This window comes from Pelobates fuscus, chromosome 3 (assembly GCF_036172605.1).
Source record: "Pelobates fuscus isolate aPelFus1 chromosome 3, aPelFus1.pri, whole genome shotgun sequence".
In the NCBI taxonomy this organism is placed as follows: domain Eukaryota; kingdom Metazoa; phylum Chordata; class Amphibia; order Anura; family Pelobatidae; genus Pelobates; species Pelobates fuscus.
Genome location: NC_086319.1, coordinates 327,936,630 through 327,959,027, shown reverse-complemented (window position 1 = coordinate 327,959,027; position 22,398 = coordinate 327,936,630). Strand labels below are relative to the sequence as shown.

The 22,398-nt window shown below is 40.1% G+C and overlaps 1 protein-coding gene across 1 annotated transcript in view; it reads left to right on the top strand.

Annotated features, from left to right (window-relative positions):
- The window catches only part of LOC134601801 (transient receptor potential cation channel subfamily M member 7-like), a 160,241-nt gene that overhangs the window by 101,448 nt on the left and 36,395 nt on the right, over positions 1 to 22,398 (top strand). The window contains exons 24-26 of the mRNA XM_063446300.1: positions 1,674 to 1,855; positions 11,947 to 12,079; positions 13,034 to 13,980. Of these exons, the coding sequence (XP_063302370.1) occupies positions 1,674 to 1,855; positions 11,947 to 12,079; positions 13,034 to 13,980 (1,262 nt within the window). The remainder of the gene's footprint in view (positions 1 to 1,673; positions 1,856 to 11,946; positions 12,080 to 13,033; positions 13,981 to 22,398) is intronic.

Sequence of the window (22,398 nt, the reverse complement as noted above, 5' to 3'; positions counted from 1 at the left end):
CTGATGCCGTCATCACCCTAGAAAGCGCTTTCTCCATAGAGGCTGAGATGGCTTCAGTAATCATAGCCGTAAAATCTGCAGGGTTCTGGGAAGATTCCATAGTGTTTTGGAGCAGGACCGGTATGGATCGAAATACGTGGCATAGGCTAGGGGGTCAGTCTGTAGTGTAGGTCACAGTAAGTGATGGTACCAGCGGTATCTGTAGAAACCCAGCAGGTTATAAATATGTATAAAATAAAAGTGTAAGCACCCCAGCAGGGTGAGTATGTTAAATCCAAGTATGTGGGATCAGCAATACCAGATACCCCAGCAGGGTAGATTGGGTTTTGTACTGGGCCTCACCCAGGTATGTATATATATGTAGATGGCACAAAATCCACCTGAGCAGTAAAAATTACAAGGCCTCACCCATTTATATACATATATAGGTGGCACGAAATCCACCTGAGAGCAGCAGTATTAATGGGCCTCACCCAGTTATATATATGTAAAGGTGGCACGAAATCTACCTGACATCAGTATGATTATAGTGGTCTCCCCACTGTACAGGGCTAGCAGCTGTTATTGCAGGCTATAAAACAGGTACTAACTTTATACAACACTAACCTGGTGACCCCTGCCTGGATGTGTGACTTTAAGTCCGTTTACTGTGGAGTCGGTAGCCGGAATGACGGAGATCGAGATGCGAGATCCAATATGGCCGCCGGAGAGACGGGAAAAGGGTTTCCCGTCGTGTCGGCGAGTGTGAGTGCAGCTGAGAGGCCGCGAGGGAGAGCGGAGGAAGGAGGGTGAACGTTACCCTCAGTACATGTGATGGTGAGGAAAATAAACCGACGATCTGGTTGGGAGATTGAATAGAATGGAAATAAAATAAAATAAAAAACCCTGAGGGCAGGGAGAGTAAAAAGCAGGGAAGAATCCCTGAGGAAAGGAAATGTAATGTAAATGAGGGACAGGAAAAACCCTAAGAGACAGATAGGAAACACCCTAGTACATAAACATCCATAAGTAACGAGGAAATCACACAAAACACCATAAATCAATAAAATTAAGGGAAGAGCCAAAAACTCTGACCTGTCTGCTGATGGAGCAGTAAAGAAAGAGGGGGAGGAGCCACAACACTGTGAATACTATGCTTCCTATTGCATTTTGATTGGTTAATGTTTTCACTTTTCTTTACTGCTATGTGGAGTTAGTAAAGAGAGTTTAATGTAAAATAGGAAGCCTCCTGCCACGTGGTAACATTCAATTACATTACAATTCAGTCCTGGCACAGTCATGGCACACATTGCATTCAAGGAGGAGAAACAGTACCTCCATGTGCGATATTCACTGTTGTTAGAAAAGGACAGTGGTTAACAGTGAGCCAAGATTAGATTGCTGAATTCCAGAAAAGAGCTGTGTGGATTTTGAAATTTTGTTTCATTTTTCAGATCTCATAAAAACACATATTTGTTAACTGTAGGGGATAGCTACATTTAAATTTAAAAAACCTGGTTAGTGAAAGGTCCCCTTTAAAATCATATTTATAGATTTGACTTTGACATTCATCACTGCTGTCTTATCTGTATAAATGATTTCATATGTCTGACTATGCTAACCCACTGTATACAAAGCTATAGGTGACCCATACATGCATTAACAACACATTTTGTTCTTGTTTCTTGCTTTAGTAATATCTATATGCAAGGTAAAGTGATGTCGGACATGCTTTGGAAGTTCCAGAGATATAATTTTGTCATGCTTTATCAAAACAAACCTATATTTCCTCCACCACTAAGTTTGATTAGCTACGTGGCCTCCTTCACCAGCTGGTTATTTGCACGGAAAAGAAGATCCAAGCCTCATGTAACAAGTAAGGATTACATACCTCCCAACATTGGATGGGGTGGGACGGTGACGCCATGCACATCTTTGGTGGAACGGCTAGGACACATGCCATGTGTGACATGTCATGATTCCCTTTTATTCCAGAAGTTTGGTCCTTAAGGGGTTAAAGGAACACTCCATATACTTAAAGCACTTTAGCTTGCTGAAGTGTGGGCTAGAATGTAGACAGTATTACAGCTCATTGAGAAGCACTGGAAAGCCTCCCTGCATAGAGACCAAAGGTCTGTGTTGGAGAAAGAGGGAATGGCTTACAAAGGTTGCAGACAGCAGGTCTGCAGCTTTTGCAAACTGTTTTTTCATAAACCCCCCAAAAACACATGCAGAAAAAAATATCTGAATGTTTTCTTTGGGGATATATCCAGTAGTGGGATTCAAAAACACAGTCATGAACGCAGCACATCAACGCAGTCACACATATACACCCGGGTGGGGGACTATTTGATGAAAACCCACTTCTTCATAAAAGCATATCAATTAAACTGTTAATAGCTCCTGACTGATTCCTCTTCTGCAACTGTCACTAGTCTAATACTATCCTTACCTTTTTGTGTCATTTTACCCCACTCCCTCGAGCATGTAAGCTCATTGAGCAGGGCCCTCAACCCCTCTGTTCCAGTGTGTCCAACTTGTCTGGTTACAACTACATGTCTGTTCGTCCACCCATTGTAAAGCGCTGCGGAATCTGATGGCGCTATATAAATATCATAATAATAATAATAAAGTACGCCCTCCGGTTTTTATTTACTTACCCGGTCGCCGGCGATCCCACGCCGGTGATCGCGGTTGGGGAGACTCACCTGGGATCCCAGGGAGTACCCCGCAGCGGATCCTGCCTCCTCCGGTCCCCCCCGGCCATGTGAGAGTGAGTTCCTTGCGAGGACCTCACAATCACATGGCCGGGTTAGCTGGCTGCTGCATTGCCAGCAGGGGGACTGCATGTAATGACAGTTAGTCTCCCTGCTGGCTGGAAATCAAATCAAATTAAATTAAAATCAGTGTAAAAAAATTAAATAATATACTTAGATCATATATATACATTAGATATATATGATCTAAGTATATATATACACATATACATACACACACATACACTGTCTAGGTATATTTTACTATTAATATATATATATAATTATATATATATATATATATATATATATATATTAATATCAAATTACACGTAGAGTGATACTGATTAAATATATATATATATAATTATTGCTATATATATATATATATATATATATATATTTATATATAATATAAAGAAAATCTGTAAATATGTTAAAAAATAAAATTCAAAAAATAATTAAAAATAAATAATAAAAAAATATATAGAATCATTTTTTCTGCTAGGGAAACGCTTAGCTTAGACTAGGCATGGATTCAATATGATTGAAAGTTTTAGGATGTATGTTTGAGATGAAGGAAGAGCACTGCCGGATTGGGAGAGGGGAGATAAGCCGGTTAACCTTCTGATGATAATTTAGCACTTATCATCAATTATGATGATTAAGATGCTTTCAATAAATTCCCAGGGTTTAAACTCACCTCAGAAAAGGGGTTGCCTCTATAATTCCTTAATAAATGGAAATATTGATTTTTTTTTTACACAAGAGACACATTGGAAGGAGGGTGATAAACAAAGATGGAGATATGCAAAATTTCCACTGATATTCGAATCCAGAGAAGGTAATAAAAAGAAGAGAGGGGTTGCCATTTTCATAGCCGCACGATTAAAATCTGATTTGATACTAGAACAAAAGGATACCGAAAGTAGATACATCATAATTATCTGTAAGATCAATGATATAATGTATACACTAGTTAACATCTATTCTCCAAATGTATATTCTCAAAAAAAATTTAGGAAGGTTTTCTCAAATATTCTTAAAATACAAAAAGGGAGACTATTAATAGCGGGAGATATGAACGTGGTCCCAGATGATAAAATTGATAGAACCATAAAACAGATAATAATTGAGAATAATCAAAGGGAAAGGAGGAAAGTTAAACATTTTCAAGCTCTATTGTCGGAATTTAATTATTATGACATATGGAGGGTTCAACATCCCAGAGAAAGAGATTATTCTTTGTTTTCTAAGGTTCATAAGGTATATTGAAGAATTGATTTATTTATCACAGATGCCTATAACTTAGGAATGTTTGAAAATTCTAAGATAGAAGTTATCACATGGTCAGATCACGCTCCATTAACCCTTGAGATAAAAGAGGAAAATAAAGGAGGAAATATATCTCAATGGAGACTAGATTAAACTATTTTGAAATCAGAAGAGAATCTTACATTTTTGCAAACCAAAATAGATTAATTTATTAAATATAATGATAATGGAGAAGTAAATACAGGTATTTTATGGTGTACATTTAAATGTTATATAAGAGGAGTGTTAATCAAAATGGGGATTCGACAAAAGATAAAGTTGGGTAAACCACTACAGGATTTATACATTTCCTTTGCATTGTTAGAAAAAGAGAACAAACAGAAAATAACAGTATATAACACGTTAAAAATAAACGATCTTCGGGGGGGCGGGGCCTGACAGCCGAGGCAGCCAGACGTGCTCTGTAAGAGCTCCTGCTTCTGGCCCGACAAAATCGAGTTTTACGCCCGGGCTACTCAGCGACCAAGCTACAATATGCACACATCTTGCTAAGGGGTCCTCGGTGCACCGGAGGATGCCCGCTGTGAGCCTGTCCGACCCCGGTCCGTTCTGGTAGCGGCACGCGGCCTACACAAGCCTGAGCTGGGGGAGACGGCCGCTCTCCTAGCTCCTCGGATGAACGGAACGGACTCGGGAATAAAACTATCCTCCCCCCCCCCTCTGGACCGGTGGGGGTTATCCCGGTATCCACTGGTTGAAGCCTATACCGACCCTAAGCGAAATCCACCCCAAGACTCCTGATCGCGGCTGACTACTCTAAGATGGCGGCAATACCAGTAACCGCCAACCAAGCCTGATACAGCCGATGGAGCCACAAGGAGGGGCCGCCGAACAGGTGCTGGAGCGCTTGGAAGCAATCTTTGCAAACTTCTGGGCCAAGTTGGAGGCCCGTATCACAGCAACGCCACGCCGACCTCCTGAGGGAGAGCAGCCCAAAGAGCTACCCCGTAAGCCTGCGGAAAGCCCAGCAACTACTGGGGGCCGCCCTGCTACACATAGCGACATGAAGAACCATCCCCCCCGCATGACCAAAAGGAAAAGGCACAAGGAATCACAGCGGCGAGCACCACTTTCCCAAAAAGCCCAGCAGCGTGGACATTTCTACTCACCTCGACCGCAGAGCTCCAGACTCACCCGTCAGGGGCAGCGCAACCCTGGGAAAGTCCCCTCAAGCCACACGGCAGACGAGACCGACGGCACACGGAGGACACACCTGCCCCTGCCGCTGCACCGCACACAGAGAGAGCAGGTGGGGGAAACAGGGACTGGTATCAGGCACCCTCATTGTACCTGGACTTTAAGTGGCATAGGTTGAACGCCATGAATGGACTCACACCAGACCCAGTATAACAAGGGTATCAGCCAGTTATATTTTCTAGGATTTAACGTTCCTTTTTCTGTTTGTTATTATTTGCTTTACTGTTAATTTATATATTGCCTATATAGAAACTAGCAGTCTTACTTGGACCACCCTTAGGCGATTGAAATATTATCGTGAACAGTAGAATTTAGTTTTTCTAACTCCACACGAAGGCTATCATTTACTAGAGAGGGTGCAGCTTTTGAGTTCTAGGGGCAGGGCTCAGACTTCATTTGAGGCTAAAAATCAGCTCCATGACTTCAGCTTGGATATTAGGAGAGTGGATTTATAGTTAAATGGGAGGCTTCTGCGTAGGATTCATTTTATTGCTCTCTTTGATGTTTTTGATTCTGTTAGTTTTGTTTTTGCCTGACACTGGAAGATAGAACTGACTAAAACAAAAAAAAAAACTAGCACCTATTTAGTATATACCTTATGTTTTTATTTTTCATGTCCTGCTGTCACTCTTCTCATGACTCACACTGTCTCCCCCTGGTAAAAGCCTAGATTATTTACATCGCCACTCTTCACTCAAGCATGGCAATCTATTATTACGCATAGTTGAATCGTATTAAGCATAGTTAACCTCGAAGAGGCATGGTTAAATCTTATCAAGCAGTTAGCACCCTACTGGGTGTTGATAATGTATAGCCTGTATGATGAAAACCACATAACTACCGTAGTGACTTAAGCCTGTTTATATATAAAAAAAAAAAGTGCAGTGTTTCTTATGCCACATTACTGTTACCGCATGTTTCTTTTGTGTTTGTACCAGCTGTCATGGCAGTACAAAACTGATTGTTAATTCTATGCACAAATAAAATAAAGAATTAAAAAAAATAAATAAATAAATAAACGATCTTCAAAAGGAAATAAAAAAGAGATTAGAACTTAAAACATCAAAATCTATTCTGAAATTAAACCAAATATGGTATTATGGAGACAACGGAAAATGTTTTCAAATAAATTAAAATCTAAGAAAAACCTTTCTCTAATTAAGAAAATTGTTCATGGAAATAAGATATGTTTATCCCCTGAGGCAATTAGTAACGCTTTCGGAGAATACTATAAATCTTTATATAACTTGCCTACTCCTAAGGTATCAACATCGAGTATCAGGGAATTCTTGAGGAATTAAACTTCCAAAAGTGGACAGTACAACATTACTAGAATTAAATGCTCCCATAACTAATGAAGAGATAGAGAGGAATATTAAAGAATTAAAAACAGGGAAAGCTCCAGGCCCAGATGGGTTTACTTCATTGTTTTATAAGAGATTTGAGGTTTCGGCTCTCCCAATGCTTAATAAATTATTTAATGGGATTGGCAATCATTTCCTCGAAAAATGTTGCAAACAAATATAATTCCAATTCTTAAGCCAGGAAAAGACACGAATTATATTAGTAATTATCGTCCAATCTCTCTTGTAAATATTTATATTAAGCTATTCTCTAAGATCTTAGCGGAAAGATTGAAAAACATAATACCCAGTTTAATTCATTAAGACCAAACTGGTCAATAGGTGTGTAAGTTATAATATACGAAAAAATAATTAATTTGATACAAGAAGTAAATAGAGATAATGACACTGTAGTTTTTGCCGCTTTAGATGCCGAAAAGGCCTTCGATAGGGTTAGCTGGGAATATATGTTGGAGGTCTTAACAATCTTTGGGATTCATGATATTTTTCATGAATGAATAATGAGTTTATATAAACTACCATCGGCAAAAGTATGTGGCGGGGGATTGAATTCTAAAGGATTTATGATAAATAATGGGACAAGACAAGGATGCCCATTGGCTCCAATGCTTTACATTCTTACCATAGAACCATTGGCTGCATTGATTAGGCAAACAAAAGAGATACAGGGAATTATAATAGCAGGTCTACAATATAAGATATCACTATATGCTGATGACGTAATTCTTACACTTTATTCACTTAATAAATCTATTCCAGCAGTACTATCGAGTATTGAACAATTCAGCTTTATCTCAAATTATAAAATCAATATGTTGAAATCTCTTGCTTTGTATCATAATATGACAGAATTGGAACTTATTAGTTTAAAAGAGAAATATAAATGTAAATGGACATCTGAATCTATTGAGTATTTAGGAGTCAGATTGGGATTTAAATGGAACAAAATTATTCAGATTAATTATCTCCCTCTTCTTCAGGATATAAAAAATACATTATCTATATGGAAACCTTTATATATTTCATGGATGGGGAAAATAAGTGTTATTAAAGACTATGTATTACCCAAACTCGAATATTTAATGAGATCCATCCCAATGAGGATACCTAAAAAAACACTGCTCGAGTTTCATGAAACCTTCCTGAAATTTGTTTGGGGACATAAAAAGCCAAGAACATCATATCAAATATTATGCTGAAGACAAACTGAAGGAGGATTATCTTTTCCTGACTTGATAATGAAACATGATGCAATTATGATTATGCACTTATTGATCTCAAAATGTAAAGATCCAGAACAAACCTCATGGATAAATATAGAACGGCTATTGATTAATTTAGACTCAATTGGCTGAATATGGTTGGATAATATAGCTTTTAAGAAATTAAAGGTACACAATAATATCTTGATAGAATTATATAAGTATATGAACTATTTAAAAAAAAGATATAAAATAAAAAAAATAATATTTCAGTATCAGCCCCAATTGAGGTATTGAAGGGACATCTAATAGATAGAAATCTGAACAAATGGAAACAGGAAGGATATAAAGCCATAGGAGACTTTTTTTTTATAGATAAAAACATAAAGTCTTTCCAAGAAATAAGTGAATTGAATACCTATTTAAAATCTGAGTTTGTATTGAAGAAGATCTGTTTGATAAAATTGTATCGATAAAGGGGAAAGATAAGATAATTTCAAAAATAAATAGAATATTATACGATTATACTCCTAGGAATAAATTAAATAAAATTAGTAGATGGGAACAAGAAATCAAAATAGACATCTCTGAAGAAGATTGGGCAAAGGCATTTAAATTAACAAAAAAAAACAATACATAATATTATTATTTATGAGAATTACATCAAGATTCTACATCGGTGGTACATGGTACCAGTAAAACTTTTTAAATTTCAAAATGGTTCTAATGATATATGTTGGCGTTGTAATATGTTTAAGGGTACACATCTACATAAATGGTGGGTCTGTACAAGGCATCAATTAGTGAAAAATAAATTGGAAATGGTAATAGGTGGAATTTATGGAATGAATATCCGATTAACCTCTTACACATTTTTATTTCATTTAGATTTACCAGATAGTAATATATATTCTCATAGGTTGATGATACAGATTATAATGGCATCAAAAATATGTATGGCCAGGCGATGGAAATCTAGTATGGTCCCGCCATGGACGGAGATACAAGCTCAGATAAATTTTCAAAAAATTATGGAAAAAGCAGTGTATGTTAATATGGGAAAAAAGGAGGAATTTTATAGAATATGGAATCCCTGGGAGAATAGAGATGTTTCAGAGGTGGCCTAGAAGGCTGATTCCCTCTCCTCCCGACAGTGCTCAAGAATGTATGAGTTTAGTATGATTGGTTGAATAATTGAGGTAGAGTGTAGCTACCTCATTTGGTTTAAATATCAATATTTAATATAGTATGAAATGATAAAATAAATGTTTCAACAAATGATGATATGGTATTTGATATTTTAGCTAATCATGGCAAAGATATTATGAATTAAATACCATTATCTGATGTAAAAAATAATTAAAAAACAATATATAGATGTGTGTTATTTTGTTCTAACTGTATTGTGATATTAATATATATTTATATCAAAATACACATAGAACAAAATAATATATATATCTATATACATAAATATATACGTATATATCACTATATATATACCTATATATAAATAAAAATAATTTTTAAAAATTCTATATATATATATATACATATGAGAGGATGAGCCCACCTGCCCACGTTAAGGCAGATCCCCCTAGGTGGTGTCCTAACTCTTGACGTTGGCAGGTGGGCTCATCCTCTCATGGCCATTGGAGGTAAATAAAAAACCTCCATTTGTTTAAAAATACATAGGGATAAAGGAGAGAGCACAGGTAACTTGTTTTTCTTTGGTTTTTACTATATATTGGGGCTGATGTGTACTGTAGTCATTGCAGCCGCCCAGTGATGGGAGTGAGCGCAGGACTTTTCTTTCTGCATTTGTATATATACATATATATACACATACGTATATATATACATATATTAATTCTACATATATATTTATAGACAGCCACTAGAGGAGGACTTAACCCTGCCAGGTAATTATTGCAGTTTATAAAAACTGCAATAATTACACTTGCAGGGTTAATGGTGGTGGGAGTTGGCACCCAGATCACTCTAATGGGCAGAAGTGGTTTGGGTGCCTGGAGTGTCCCTTTAAAGTGCTATGTACTTGGGAATTACGATGTGAAAAATGGTTAGAAGGCAGGCCGGGAAGCACCTACTGCCCACTTGACCCGATTTATATAATAGCGATGACACCACGATCACTTGACTAAGATCAGCCGGATAGCACGGTTAGTTTGTCAGGCAGGTCCTCCAATAACATAAATACAACTACAATTTATATATTGTGATGATACGCCTCTGGTGTCTCTGCTAAGGAAGATGTAGCACTTCAGGAATGTTATTGTGTGTGGGTTTCTACAGCTAATTACTATACTAAGCACAAAGAATCGGAAATTGAATTTGTGTATGCATCGGCAATGCAGAATATACTGCACTGATAGCTCCGCTTTGCATAGAATATTCTATCAATCTAGTCCATCTCTGAATTATTTTCTGAGTAACTATTCTGTACTGGCCGAAAAAAAAAAAAACCAATATACTTAGTTACTTCCAGAGACACACAAGCTCCTTAGTATCATGAACACACTTTACTCTGGTTCATAGCACTTCTCCAAATACCACATATACAACAGTGACCAATCAGGGACATAAGAGGCATAGGGGAAAATTAAATCAATTATACCAGGGTAAATCTCAAACAATAGAGAGCCTATTTTAAAACAGGTAATTTCATTTCAGGTACACTGGACAACAGGTAATGTTATTAAAAATATCAAACAATAATTAGCAAAAGACCTCAGGTAAAGGTAATTCCAGACAGAAGAGAAAACAATGAATCCAATTAACAGACCCCACTTACAAACCTGGCAAATTTCAATGTGTAAAAATGTAAATGGACAAGCACTTTATTCGACCCTGTAATTTTCCAAAACCTTATTAAACCTGTACATGGGGGTATTGTTGTACTTGTGGGACATCACAGCATACAAATACATGTTTTATTGCAGTAAAAGGTAATAGTATTAGGACATTCACAGTTACAATGCCATGCAGAACTTGAAAAATAACATTTTTTAATTTCTCACACTTTTCTATATTTTATTCATATATAAATATATGATGTGAAATATATATTTCTCCTGAACAAAGTTATATATAATAAGCCTGAGTGCACTTAAAGGGACATTATAGTCACCAGAACAACTACAGCGTATTGCATTTATTCTGGTGAGTATAATCATTCCCTTCAGGCATTTTGATGTAAAAAATGTCTTTTCAGCGAGGAATAACTTCACTGTCCACTCCTTAGATGGCTACTAGGGGTGCTTCCTGGGGTAGTGTTGCCCAGTGTGACTGTCATTCAGTGTCTCCTCCTGCTGCATGGAGACACTGAACTTTTCTCATAACAGGAGATGTGCTGGCTTTGCCCCTGATCTGCCTCCTTGACAGTCTCAACCAATCCTGTGGAGAAACATTGTTATTGGCTCACATACCCACTTCTCATGATTTCAGTCAAGCAGGCAGATCAGGAGGCAGAGCCAGCAGCTGCAGACTTGAGCAAAAGTAAGATATTACTATATTTAGGGAGGCAAGGGGGAATGCAGGGTGGCTAGATGGTGGTTTTAACACTATAGGGTCAAGCATACATGTTGGTGTTCCTGACCCTAAAGTGTTCCTTTAAAATAAAAGAGGTAAATTATGGTTGAACAGACATATAGCTCAAATTTTAGGTTTTGTTTTGGTTCAGAACATGAACAATATCCTCCGTCTTTAAGGGTTTAAAGTCCTAAATATATGCTTTTAAGGAACTTTTGAGTTAGATGAACCAAGTATAACAAAAACATTCATTGTTTGGTAAATTGTATATAAATGAAAATTAATATTTCAAAATGTTACTTTTTTTTAGATTTTTTATTTTACCCAAAATGTAATTCCTTTATTAAGCTGACATTTATGATTCTCATAATCTGTGACACAACATCTGGCACAGAAGTTGGTGAGGACTGTGACTCTTACATTGACCATAGTACCTAGAGGCATCCCCCTATATAGGTCTTAGCATGTGTGAACCCTTAGCTGACCAAATCATTCTTAAAGCCATAATCCATGGTAGCTGGTGATTGTCCATTCTTGATCTGATTTACGTCTGTTTGTCTACAGAACTTTTTCTAACCAAAGAGGAACAAAAATCACTTCATGACTTTGAAGAGCACTGTGTAGGAATGTATTTCAATTACAAAAAGAACTTTGACAAGTCAAACAGTGAGGAAAGGATCCGAGTGACAACAGAAAGGTATTTTTATTCATGCTAGGAGGAAAACTGTTAACACAATGCAGCGAGCAACTACTGTATCTGGACAATGACCACTTTAGAACTAGTATCAATTACTTCTCTCTCTCTGGGTTTTTCACCAGCATCGTTATTCAATAAAGTGAGAATTGTCAGGAATTCAAAGTAAATTTCTAATTTAAGGCCACAGTAGCTGAACTGGAAGCATCTCTGACTTGCAGAATTGGTCCAGATTGCCTATTTAAAATATGATATTCCCTTTGAAATCCGATAGTTCTTACTTTAGTGAATAACTCTGTAAAGTGTGAATTGTCAAGAATTCAAAGTGAATTTCAAATGTTATGCCAAAACAGCCAATCTCTTTCAGTTTGACTTTTCTGGCCCAAAATGTTAATTCTTTGAATTCACTTTGAATTCCTGACAATTCACTCTTTAGTAAATGACACTGGCGTCATGGTTTTCCTTTAATGTGTTCCCATTTTTGGGTAACTTGTCATTGTCTTTGTAATGATATTATCTCTAAACAAAAATTAATAGATTTATATTAATGACAGATCTATTTGTGTTCAAGTTATTTTTAAGTTTATTCCAATTTTTGTCAAATATAAAACTATTATGAGTAGATTATCTCACCCAATCCAATGCTTCTCCATAGGGAAGCCAATTTGATTGAGAACTGAGTCTGATTCAGGGAGACAGCCACTATAGCTGTGTTTAATACTGCATTCAAAACATTGCCGTTCCTACATTATGGCAATATTTTACATTATGGGAGAGATGAAGTGGTCTGGGTGATTTTAACATTCAGATATTGCAACCAGGATGTGAAGCCTATACTTTTAAATTCAACTTAGATTTAAACAATATAATCATTAAATCATTGAAATGCTATGATTGTTTCATCGGGGGAAAATACTGAAGAAAAAAAAACTAATTATGATACTTTTGTTTTCGTAGGGTTGAGCATATGAGTGCTAAGATGAAAGATGTTGGCTGTCATTTAAACTTAATTAAACATTCATTGCGCTGTTTGGATAATCACATTGGACACTTGCAAGATATTTCTGGTCTTGCGTTTGATGCCCTAAATACCTTAACAGCTCAGAAAGCACTGGAGTCCAGCAGGAGTCAGAGTATGGATTTAAGTAGTTCAAAACAAACCTCTGATGAGGGACTTGGACAATCAACCAGCAAGAGGGGAAGCAGAAGTGACCACATTTGGAGGCGCTCTCTTTCACATCCTAGTCTTGAAAACATTTTCAATTCCCGTGTGACAAAATCACAAAGGAAAGTCATCATGTCTGATACATCTCCTCAACACAGTGCTTTGTTTCAAAGAGTTGGGTTTTCACCTCTGGAGTTTCAGAATGGTACACGTTATAATGATAAGAATGGTGTTCTTAACAGTCAGAAACAACGGCCACTAAAGTACCGAAAAGGAGTGATAACAGCACAGACATCGTTACAGTATCTTGCAAAAAATAGGAACATATCAGAAGTGAATGTTACAAAGTCTGCTCAGAATGCTTCATCCTACTTGGAACATGGCAACAGTGTGTGTCTAGATCCTGCAGACACGGGCAAAGAAGGTGGATATGTTAATCGTGGGTTTATTGATGACATTGGCCTCAGTATTGATATTTATGAAAATAGTAGTAATAATGAGCATCTTTTAAAGCCACTTGCTGACCAGACAGATGAGACAGATGTCACTACCATACTCAAGTCACAATGTCACCATGAGTCACTTACTGGCAACTTTACTTGCGAAGACGATAGCATGCAAGAAATACATAGAAGAGATAATACGATGGAGAGAGTTGAAGACAAAATAAATCTTTTGGGTAGAGGCAAGAGTTTTGCTGGTGTTGTTCAGAAACTTTTGAAGAAATCTAAAAACACAGGTATAAAAAATTATTAATAGTTGTGGGTTTGAATGTGATTAAATATCTCCTCATATATTGTCTTAGGCTGAAGATAAGTGGGTTATGCAGTGCTTTTGACAATGTTAGTCTCTATTTAAAGAATAAAGGATATAGTCACACATGTGGCCAGGGATTTCAGGGTGTGATTTATGTATTTGGATAGACAGACCATGGTTCTAGGTTGAGACCACAGTCCAAAGCTATGTATCTATCATGCATTTGCACTGAGAATCACAGAAGAAATAAAAAATCTTAGATTTTTTTAGAAATTTGACAATTTTTATTGTTTTGTCTATTATAGAGAACTGGGGGATACAGAAAGGAAAAAGGGGGGTGGGGAGAGGGGGGGTTGCCATCAGGTTACATTTGTTTCAGATTCATTTCTGTTGTCTGTTTTGTTTTGCAAGTTTTGCATTCGATACATATATACAGATTACACTGTTATTGTTAACATAGAATTAACAGTAGGTTTAACATCTTGGTACCTCCGTCCACATCTTATATCTGTGCATATATGTCATTGTCATTGTCTATTTGTTCTGGAGTTATACAAATCTGCTGAGACTAGCTATGGTATTTTTTGTGTGTTGCGTGAGCAGTGAATTTCCCTGAGGGCTGCGCTACTGTAGCTGTACCCTCTTGTTGTTCTGTAGGCCCAACTGTATGTCATGGTTCAGCCTTTATTCTCTTAAATTTTGTTTCCCCACATACATGGGTTTGAATTGCGTCCTGAATTCAGAAGGGTCTGTTCCCATTGCGATATTGTCCTTGGAGTGCCTGCGTTGGAAACTGAGATCTAATCGTGTCTACACTACACAATAGTGATTGAAGGGGGGGGGGGGAGGAGACCTACTCTCCTTCCCCCCCGGCCCCCACCCCTGGGAGGCGGGTGTGGGCCATAAAGATAATGAGGGGGGGACCTACTGTCCTCCCCCTCTCCGGCCCCCACCCCTGGGCGGCGGGTGGGGGCCATAATGATAATGAGGGAGGGAACCTACTGTCCTCCACCCCCTGGCCCCCACCCCTGGGCGGCGGGTGGGGGCCATAAAGATAATGAGAGGGAGACCTACTGTCCTCCCCCTCTCCGGCCCCCACCCCTGGGTGGCGGGTGGGGGCTATAATGGTAATGAGGGGGGGACCTACTGTCCTCCCCTCCCGTGGCCCCCACGCCTGGGCGGCGGGTGGGGGCCATAAAGATAATGAGCGGGGGACCTACTGTCCTCCCCCTCTCCGGCCCCCACCCCTGTGCGGCGAGTGGGGGCCCTAAAAAAAACAATAAGGGGGGACCTACTGTCCCCCCCGGCCCCCACCCCTGAGCGGTGGGGTGGGGGCCCTAAAAATAACAATAAGGGGGGACCTATTGTCTGCCCCCGGCCCCCACCCCTGAGCGGTGGGTGGGGGCCCTAAAAATAACAAGGGGGGACCTACTGTCCCCCCCGGCCCCCACCCCTGAGCGGTGGGTGGGGGCCCTAAAAATAACAATAAGGGGGGGACCTACTGTCCCCCCTGGCCCCCACCCCTGAGCGGTGGGTGGGGGCCCTAAAAATAACAATAAGGGGGAGACCTACTGTCCCCCCCCGGCCCCCACCCCTGAGCGGTGGGTGGGGGCCCTAAATACAAAGGGGGGGACCCTAGTCTCCCCCTCCCCCCCCCCAAAAAAAAATATCCCCCTACCTACCCCCCTCACCCTAAAAATAATGAGGGGGGACCTTTAACTAAAAACCTGTAAAAACAAATTAGATAAAAACAACTTACCATTCGATGTTTTCTTTCTTCTAAAATCTTCTTTTTTCAGACCCCAAAAAAGGGGGCGGACCGAACATCGCATATGTCCGCCATCTGTGGCGAACGCGAACACGCTATGTTCGCCGGGAACTATTTGCCGGCGAACTGTTCGGGACATCACTACTTGTGAGGACCAGTTTCGTGCTATCATGCCAAGAGCTACTATAATGATGTGGAAGATAAGGTATCTATTCGGTTTGGGAATCGAATTGGGGATGTCAAATAAGATATAATGTTCTAATCGGTGGGGTATTGTATTCCCTGTGCTATCTGTGATGAGTTTGGCTATATCCTTATAAATTTTTTTGGGCATGTCCACCAGACGTGTGCCATAGTTCCTAGACCCGCCTTGCATCTCCAACACTGCTCCGATATGTTCGGGCTAAATTTATGTAATCTCACTGGTGTCAAATACCACCTATAGAGCATTTTTTTGGCTGTTCTGTGTGTCTTGAGCAGAGTGAGAAGGCTTTGGGGGTTACAATCATTCGTTCCCATTCTGATTCATCAAATGTTTTATTAAGCTCCTTTTTCCATGCTTTAACGAAATTATGTTCCCTCAGAGTGTGTTTTGTAGGTAACGCTGCGTATATAGAGGAGATGGTTTTCTGTGGAGGTTTGCTTCCTATGTAATTTTTTTCGAACTCTGTCAGCGTCTGTTCCTGAGTGGTGATGGGGTTTTCCTGGTTTTGAGTGTGTTTCCATGAGTTTAACTGACGGTACGAGTAGTGTGCTATCATTGGAATTTTGTGAGAGTGTTGCAGGTCAGTAAATGGCATTAGTTTGTTGTTTGTGAGCATTTGGTGCAGAAAGTATATACCGTGCCTCTCCCATATTCTGTAATTGAAATCCGGAATGAGGCTTGTCAGTGATTTTAGTGGCATGACCCTGGAGATGGGTGAATCGTGTGTTAAGGCTTTCCGGTGCATGTCCCAGATTTTTAAAGTTAGGCTAGTGGTTGAGAGGCAGTTCGTGATTTGTGGTCTTTTCGTCGGAGGGACCCACACTAGATTGTCAGTGCTGGTATTGTCTGCGCATTCAGAAGTTTTTCCATTGTGGTTCTTGATTGCCTGGCCTAGCCTGTATTATACTGCTTAGTATGGCTGCGTGATAGTAGTGTTTGAAGTTTGGCATGCTCATGCCCCCTTCATTTGTCGGTTTATGCATGACTTGTAACGCTATGCGGGCTCTTTTGTCGCTCCACACGAATTTCATCACCCAGCGTTGTAGTGTGTTAAAGTAAGTGTGGGGTATTTGGATCGGTAGGGATCTGAATAGGTTATGTAATTTAGGGAGAATTATCATTTTTACAGCTGTTATACGACCTGACCAAGATATAAATGATGTCTTCCAATCTTGTAGTTGTTTTTTTATGTCCATGAAAATTTTGCCATAATTGGAATTAAATAGCGCGATTTGTGATTTTGTAAAGCATATGCCTAGAAATTTGATGTGGTCGTTTCTCCAGTCATAGTTGTAGGTCCTTTTCAGTCTGTGAGTCATGTCCTGGGGAAGTCCCTTGCACAGGGCTTGCGTCTTGGATATATTTAATTTGTAATAGGATAGTTTACTGTATGTTTCCAGGATCGAGTGGAAGTGTGGTAGGGAAGTGTCTGGATTTTGTATTGTCAGGAGAATGTTGTCTGCGAACATTGTGAGTTTATGTTCTGTATGTCATGTTTTGATGCCTGATATTGACAGGTGGTGCCTAATGAGAGCCGCGAGGGGTTCTAGTGCCAGTACGTACAAGAGGGGCTAGAGAGGGCATCCCTGTCGGGTGCCGTTTGTGATGGGTCGGAAATGGGTCGGAAAGAAATTCGGCATTAGTTATTCTAGTGGTGGGTTTGCTGTAGAGTGCTCGCAGAGTGTTCATGAACACCGGTGGGAATCCAAATTTCGTTAGAACTGCATTGAGAAAAGTCCAATTTAGCCGGTCAAAGGCTTTTTCCGCGTCTAATGAGAGGAATAAGCTGCCTACTTTTTGCCTTTGAAGACTATATATGTGTCAGGGTACCTGTAGTCTCTACCTCTGATAAGAGGAGAGACTTAGACGTTTTCCCGTTCAGAAGGGCTGTTTCCTCCGTTCCTCGCGGTCCCTCCGGTCGGTTACACGCCGGCCGCGAGGGATCCACGCCCTTTTATGACGTGACGCTCAGTAGCCGACGTCATGACGCCAAGCCGGCTCGACCTGTCACTCAAACCCTGAACACGAACCAGGACTCGTCGGGGGTGTGATTACCTCCTAGAACCGGGGTATTTAATAGAGCTTGCCGCATTTGCTCATTGCCCTGTCGTGGTTCTAGCCAGTCTAGTCACTCAGTGCTCTTGTATGTCTATTGTCTCTTTGGTTCTGACCCGGCTTGTTTGTATCACTCTGCTTATCTCTGTTATCCTTTGACCCGGCTTGTCTCTCGCTTACCTGTCTTCTCGTTCCCTCGACCTCGGCTTGCCTCTGACCATTCTCTACTCACTCCTTAAGTTTAGTCCGGCCAATCTAAGGTCTGGTATACGTACCTACTACACTTTGTACTCTGCGTGTTGGATCCCTGTCCCGATCCTGACATTACGACAGGGCCAATGGATCCTGCAGGTACAAGTAGTCAGCTTGGTCCTTCCGATCCTAGGTTTGACGCCATGGAACATAGAATGGATCAGATGGCCTTAGCACTACAGGCGTTATTATCTCGTCCTAATAACCCACCAGAAGAGATGCGTAATAATTCTAGCTCCCCTGTAAGTTCAGGTTTAGAGGTAGCCACTGTAGGTGCCTCCTCTCGTATTACCCCACCTGTACGTTATGGTGGTTCTCCTGAGAAGTGTCGAGGTTTTTTAAACCAAATCAGTATCCACTTCGAATTACAACCCCGTTCCTATCCTACAGATAGGGCGAAGGTCGGATTTATTATCTTGGGTATGCACCAAAAAGAAGTAAAAAAAGGTATTTATAGGGAAAGCATAGTAACACTGGATAAATATGTATCCTGGCCTAAACAGTGATACACTGTAACTTTATTGAAAAAACTGTAGAGAGGATACAATATAACCATGTCCAAGAGATGCTTAGAGCCCTTAGAAAACCTCCCCTTTTGTGAAGTGGAAAGATCTCAGTATCCGAATGACAATAAAGGCATATAAATGCTAAGATATAGAGATAAATTACTATTGAGTAATCCACAGAGGGGAGAGGAAAACAATTTGATACCTTAAATACATATAGAAGTTAGATAGATGGGGTAGTGGGGACAGTATAGCATAGTCTAAACAGAGGTGCCCAAACTGTCCGTAAGTAGAGAGTCTGGGGTTACTTGTGGTAAAAACGAGGGGTGGTAGGATGGGATATATACAGTGGTATCCACAGTTAAATAGAGGAAAAAATCCCTAATAATCGCCACTGTTATAAACTCCTGTCCACTCCCCCCAACACCTTCATGGGTGTTCTATTCCTTATAGATAGTAAAGGTTGCCTAACAAAGCTGAGAATGGATAGGATTGAGTAGAGGTAGTGGTATAAACAGTTCGATAAGGGATTGGAAATTCCCAATAATCACCACTATACTGAACTCCTATCAACTCCCCCCAACACCTTCGTGGGTGTTCTATCCTTGTTAGATCACTATGCTCTGTCCCCTTAGACTGCCATTATCCAACTAGTCCAGCTTCTATAGACCAACCAGCAATCATTAATTTAACGAAAAAAATAATAAGTGAATAAGTGTCAAAAAAAGGATTCCCTCGTGCATCTTAATGTGCTCCGTGAGTGAGTGGAATCCCGGGTTTATTTTGTGGATTCCACTCACTCACGGAGCACATTAAGATGCACGAGGGAATCCTTTTTTTGACACTTATTCACTTATTATTTTTTTCGTTAAATTAATGATTGCTGGTTGGTCTATAGAAGCTGGACTAGTTGGATAATGGCAGTCTAAGGGGAAAGAGCATAGTGATCTAACAAGGATAGAACACCCACGAAGGTGTTGGGGGGAGTTGATAGGAGTTCAGTATAGTGGTGATTATTGGGAATTTCCAATCCCTTATCGAACTGTTTATACCACTACCTCTACTCAATCCTATCCATTCTCAGCTTTGTTAGGCAACCTTTACTATCTATAAGGAATAGAACACCCATGAAGGTGTTGGGGGGAGTGGACAGGAGTTTATAACAGTGGCGATTATTAGGGATTTTTTCCTCTATTTAACTGTGGATACCACTGTATATATCCCATCCTACCACCCCTCGTTTTTACCACAAGTAACCCCAGACTCTCTACTTACGGACAGTTTGGGCACCTCTGTTTAGACTATGCTATACTGTCCCCACTACCCCATCTATCTAACTTCTATATGTATTTAAGGTATCAAATTGTTTTCCTCTCCCCTCTGTGGATTACTCAATAGTAATTTATCTCTATATCTTAGCATTTATATGCCTTTATTGTCATTCGGATACTGAGATCTTTCCACTTCACAAAAGGGGAGGTTTTCTAAGGGCTCTAAGCATCTCTTGGACATGGTTATATTGTATCCTCTCTACAGTTTTTTCAATAAAGTTACAGTGTATCACTGTTTAGGCCAGGATACATATTTATCCAGTGTTACTATGCTTTCCCTATAAATACCCTTTTTTTTACTTCTTTTTGGTGCATACCCAAGGTATATATTTTGTACAACTAGTGTTCTTTTCCAAATACCAGTCTGATTGGGAGTTTCCCCTTATCCTTGTTTAAAGGGGAACTATCCAATCTACATATTTCTCTGCAAATCATACGTAATTACAAGGGTTCAAGCCCACACTTTAGGTGGAACTGGTACCACCGCCCTGACCCTACACCCCGGTCCCCAACTCAACAGTTTGTTGATTTAGGGACGACGGGATCCAATACATAGTACTCGGATTTATTATCACCTTACTCATTGAGAAAGCTCTGAGATGGGCCAATCCGTTGTGGGAAAACGATAATCCGTTAGTATATAATTATAATGCCTTTGTAGCTGCTTTTAGAAGAACTTTTGACCCTCCTGGTAGAAAGGTCAATGCAGCCAGATTACTGTTGCGCCTTAGACAAGATAACCAAACTCTTGTGGAGTATGCACTAGAGTTCAGGTCCTTGGCGGCAGAAGTTAAGTGGAATGAACAGGCTTATATAGACGTATTTTTAAACGGAGTATCAGATGTAATACTTGATGAGGTTGCTACTAGAGAGCTTCCTGAGAATTTGGAGGATTTAATTTCTTTTATCTCTCGCATTGATGAACGCTTAAGAGAGAGACAGAACACTCGAGATAGAACCTGTAGACCTTCCTTCAAACTAGCTCCCTCATTTCTAAGGCCTGAGATCAAAACCTTACCTTTTCCAGAACCTATGCAGATAGGCAATACTCATCTCTCAGAAGAGGAGAGACAGTACAGGAGAAGGGAGGGGCTGTGTATGTACTGTAGAGTCAGAGGTCACTTACGCCTAAATTGTCCTAATCGATCGGGAAACGCTCGCACCTAAGTTTCTCTAGAGGACAGGCCTTGGGTGTTTCTATTTTGTCCTCTACTCATAATTATAAAGATCATAGGCTTGTGCTACCCGTTTCCTTAACTTGGGAAAAGGGAGTAGTAGAGACTGTGGCATTGATAGATTCCGGAGCTGCTGAGAGCTTTATCGACCAAGTTTTTGTCACTAAACACACTATTCCATCTCAGTTAAGGGAGACGCCCTTGGCCGTTGAGGCCATAGATGGTAGACCTTTAGTTGAGCCTGTGATTTTTCGTGAAACCATACCCGTTAACTTAACTGTTGGTATTTTACACGAGGAAGACATATCTCTGTTACTCATTTCATCTCCTTCTGTTCCCATAGTCCTGGGGTATTCTTGGTTAAAGAGACATAACCCTATTATTGATTGGGAATTAGGGGAGATAATCTCATGGGGTCAGAATTGTCAGGAGAAGTGTTTACAGAAAGTCTCACCGCTTTGCATAGTTAATGCATCCACTCAGTCTACCGACCCTACAGAAGTACAAATACCTCCACTGTATCTGGACTTAAAGGCGGTATTTGACAAAAAGAAGGCCGATACTTTACCCCCACACAGGTCCTTTGATTGTAAGATTAATCTACTCCCTGGTACCATGCCTCCCAGGGGCAATGTATACCCTTTGTCTACTAAAGAGAACTTAGTCCTAGAGGAGTATATTCGTGAAAATCTAGACAAAGGATTTATTAGGAGATCTTCCTCCCCTGCCGGGGCTGTTTTTTTTTTTGTTAAAAAGAAGGATGGTACTCTGAGACCTTGCATTGACTACCGATGTTTGAACAAAATAACTGCTGTGAGCAAGTATGTGCCACCGGGTGGCCGGTCCGGTGGCACACAATCTGAGGGGGCCGGCCGCATTCCGCGCTGGAGCCGCTGGACCGGGTGTCAGCCTCGCCGGTCCGGCGGCACTGCTTTCACTAATGCAGACTCGCTGAAGGCTGATGGAGGAGGGAGGAGCATGTCTCTGTACCATGCTCCCTCGCGGTTCCTGTGCTGGGAATTGTGGGAACCGCGAGGGAGCATGGTACAGAGACATGCTCCTCCCTCCTCCATCAGCCTTCAGCGAGTCTGCATTAGTGAAAGCAGTGC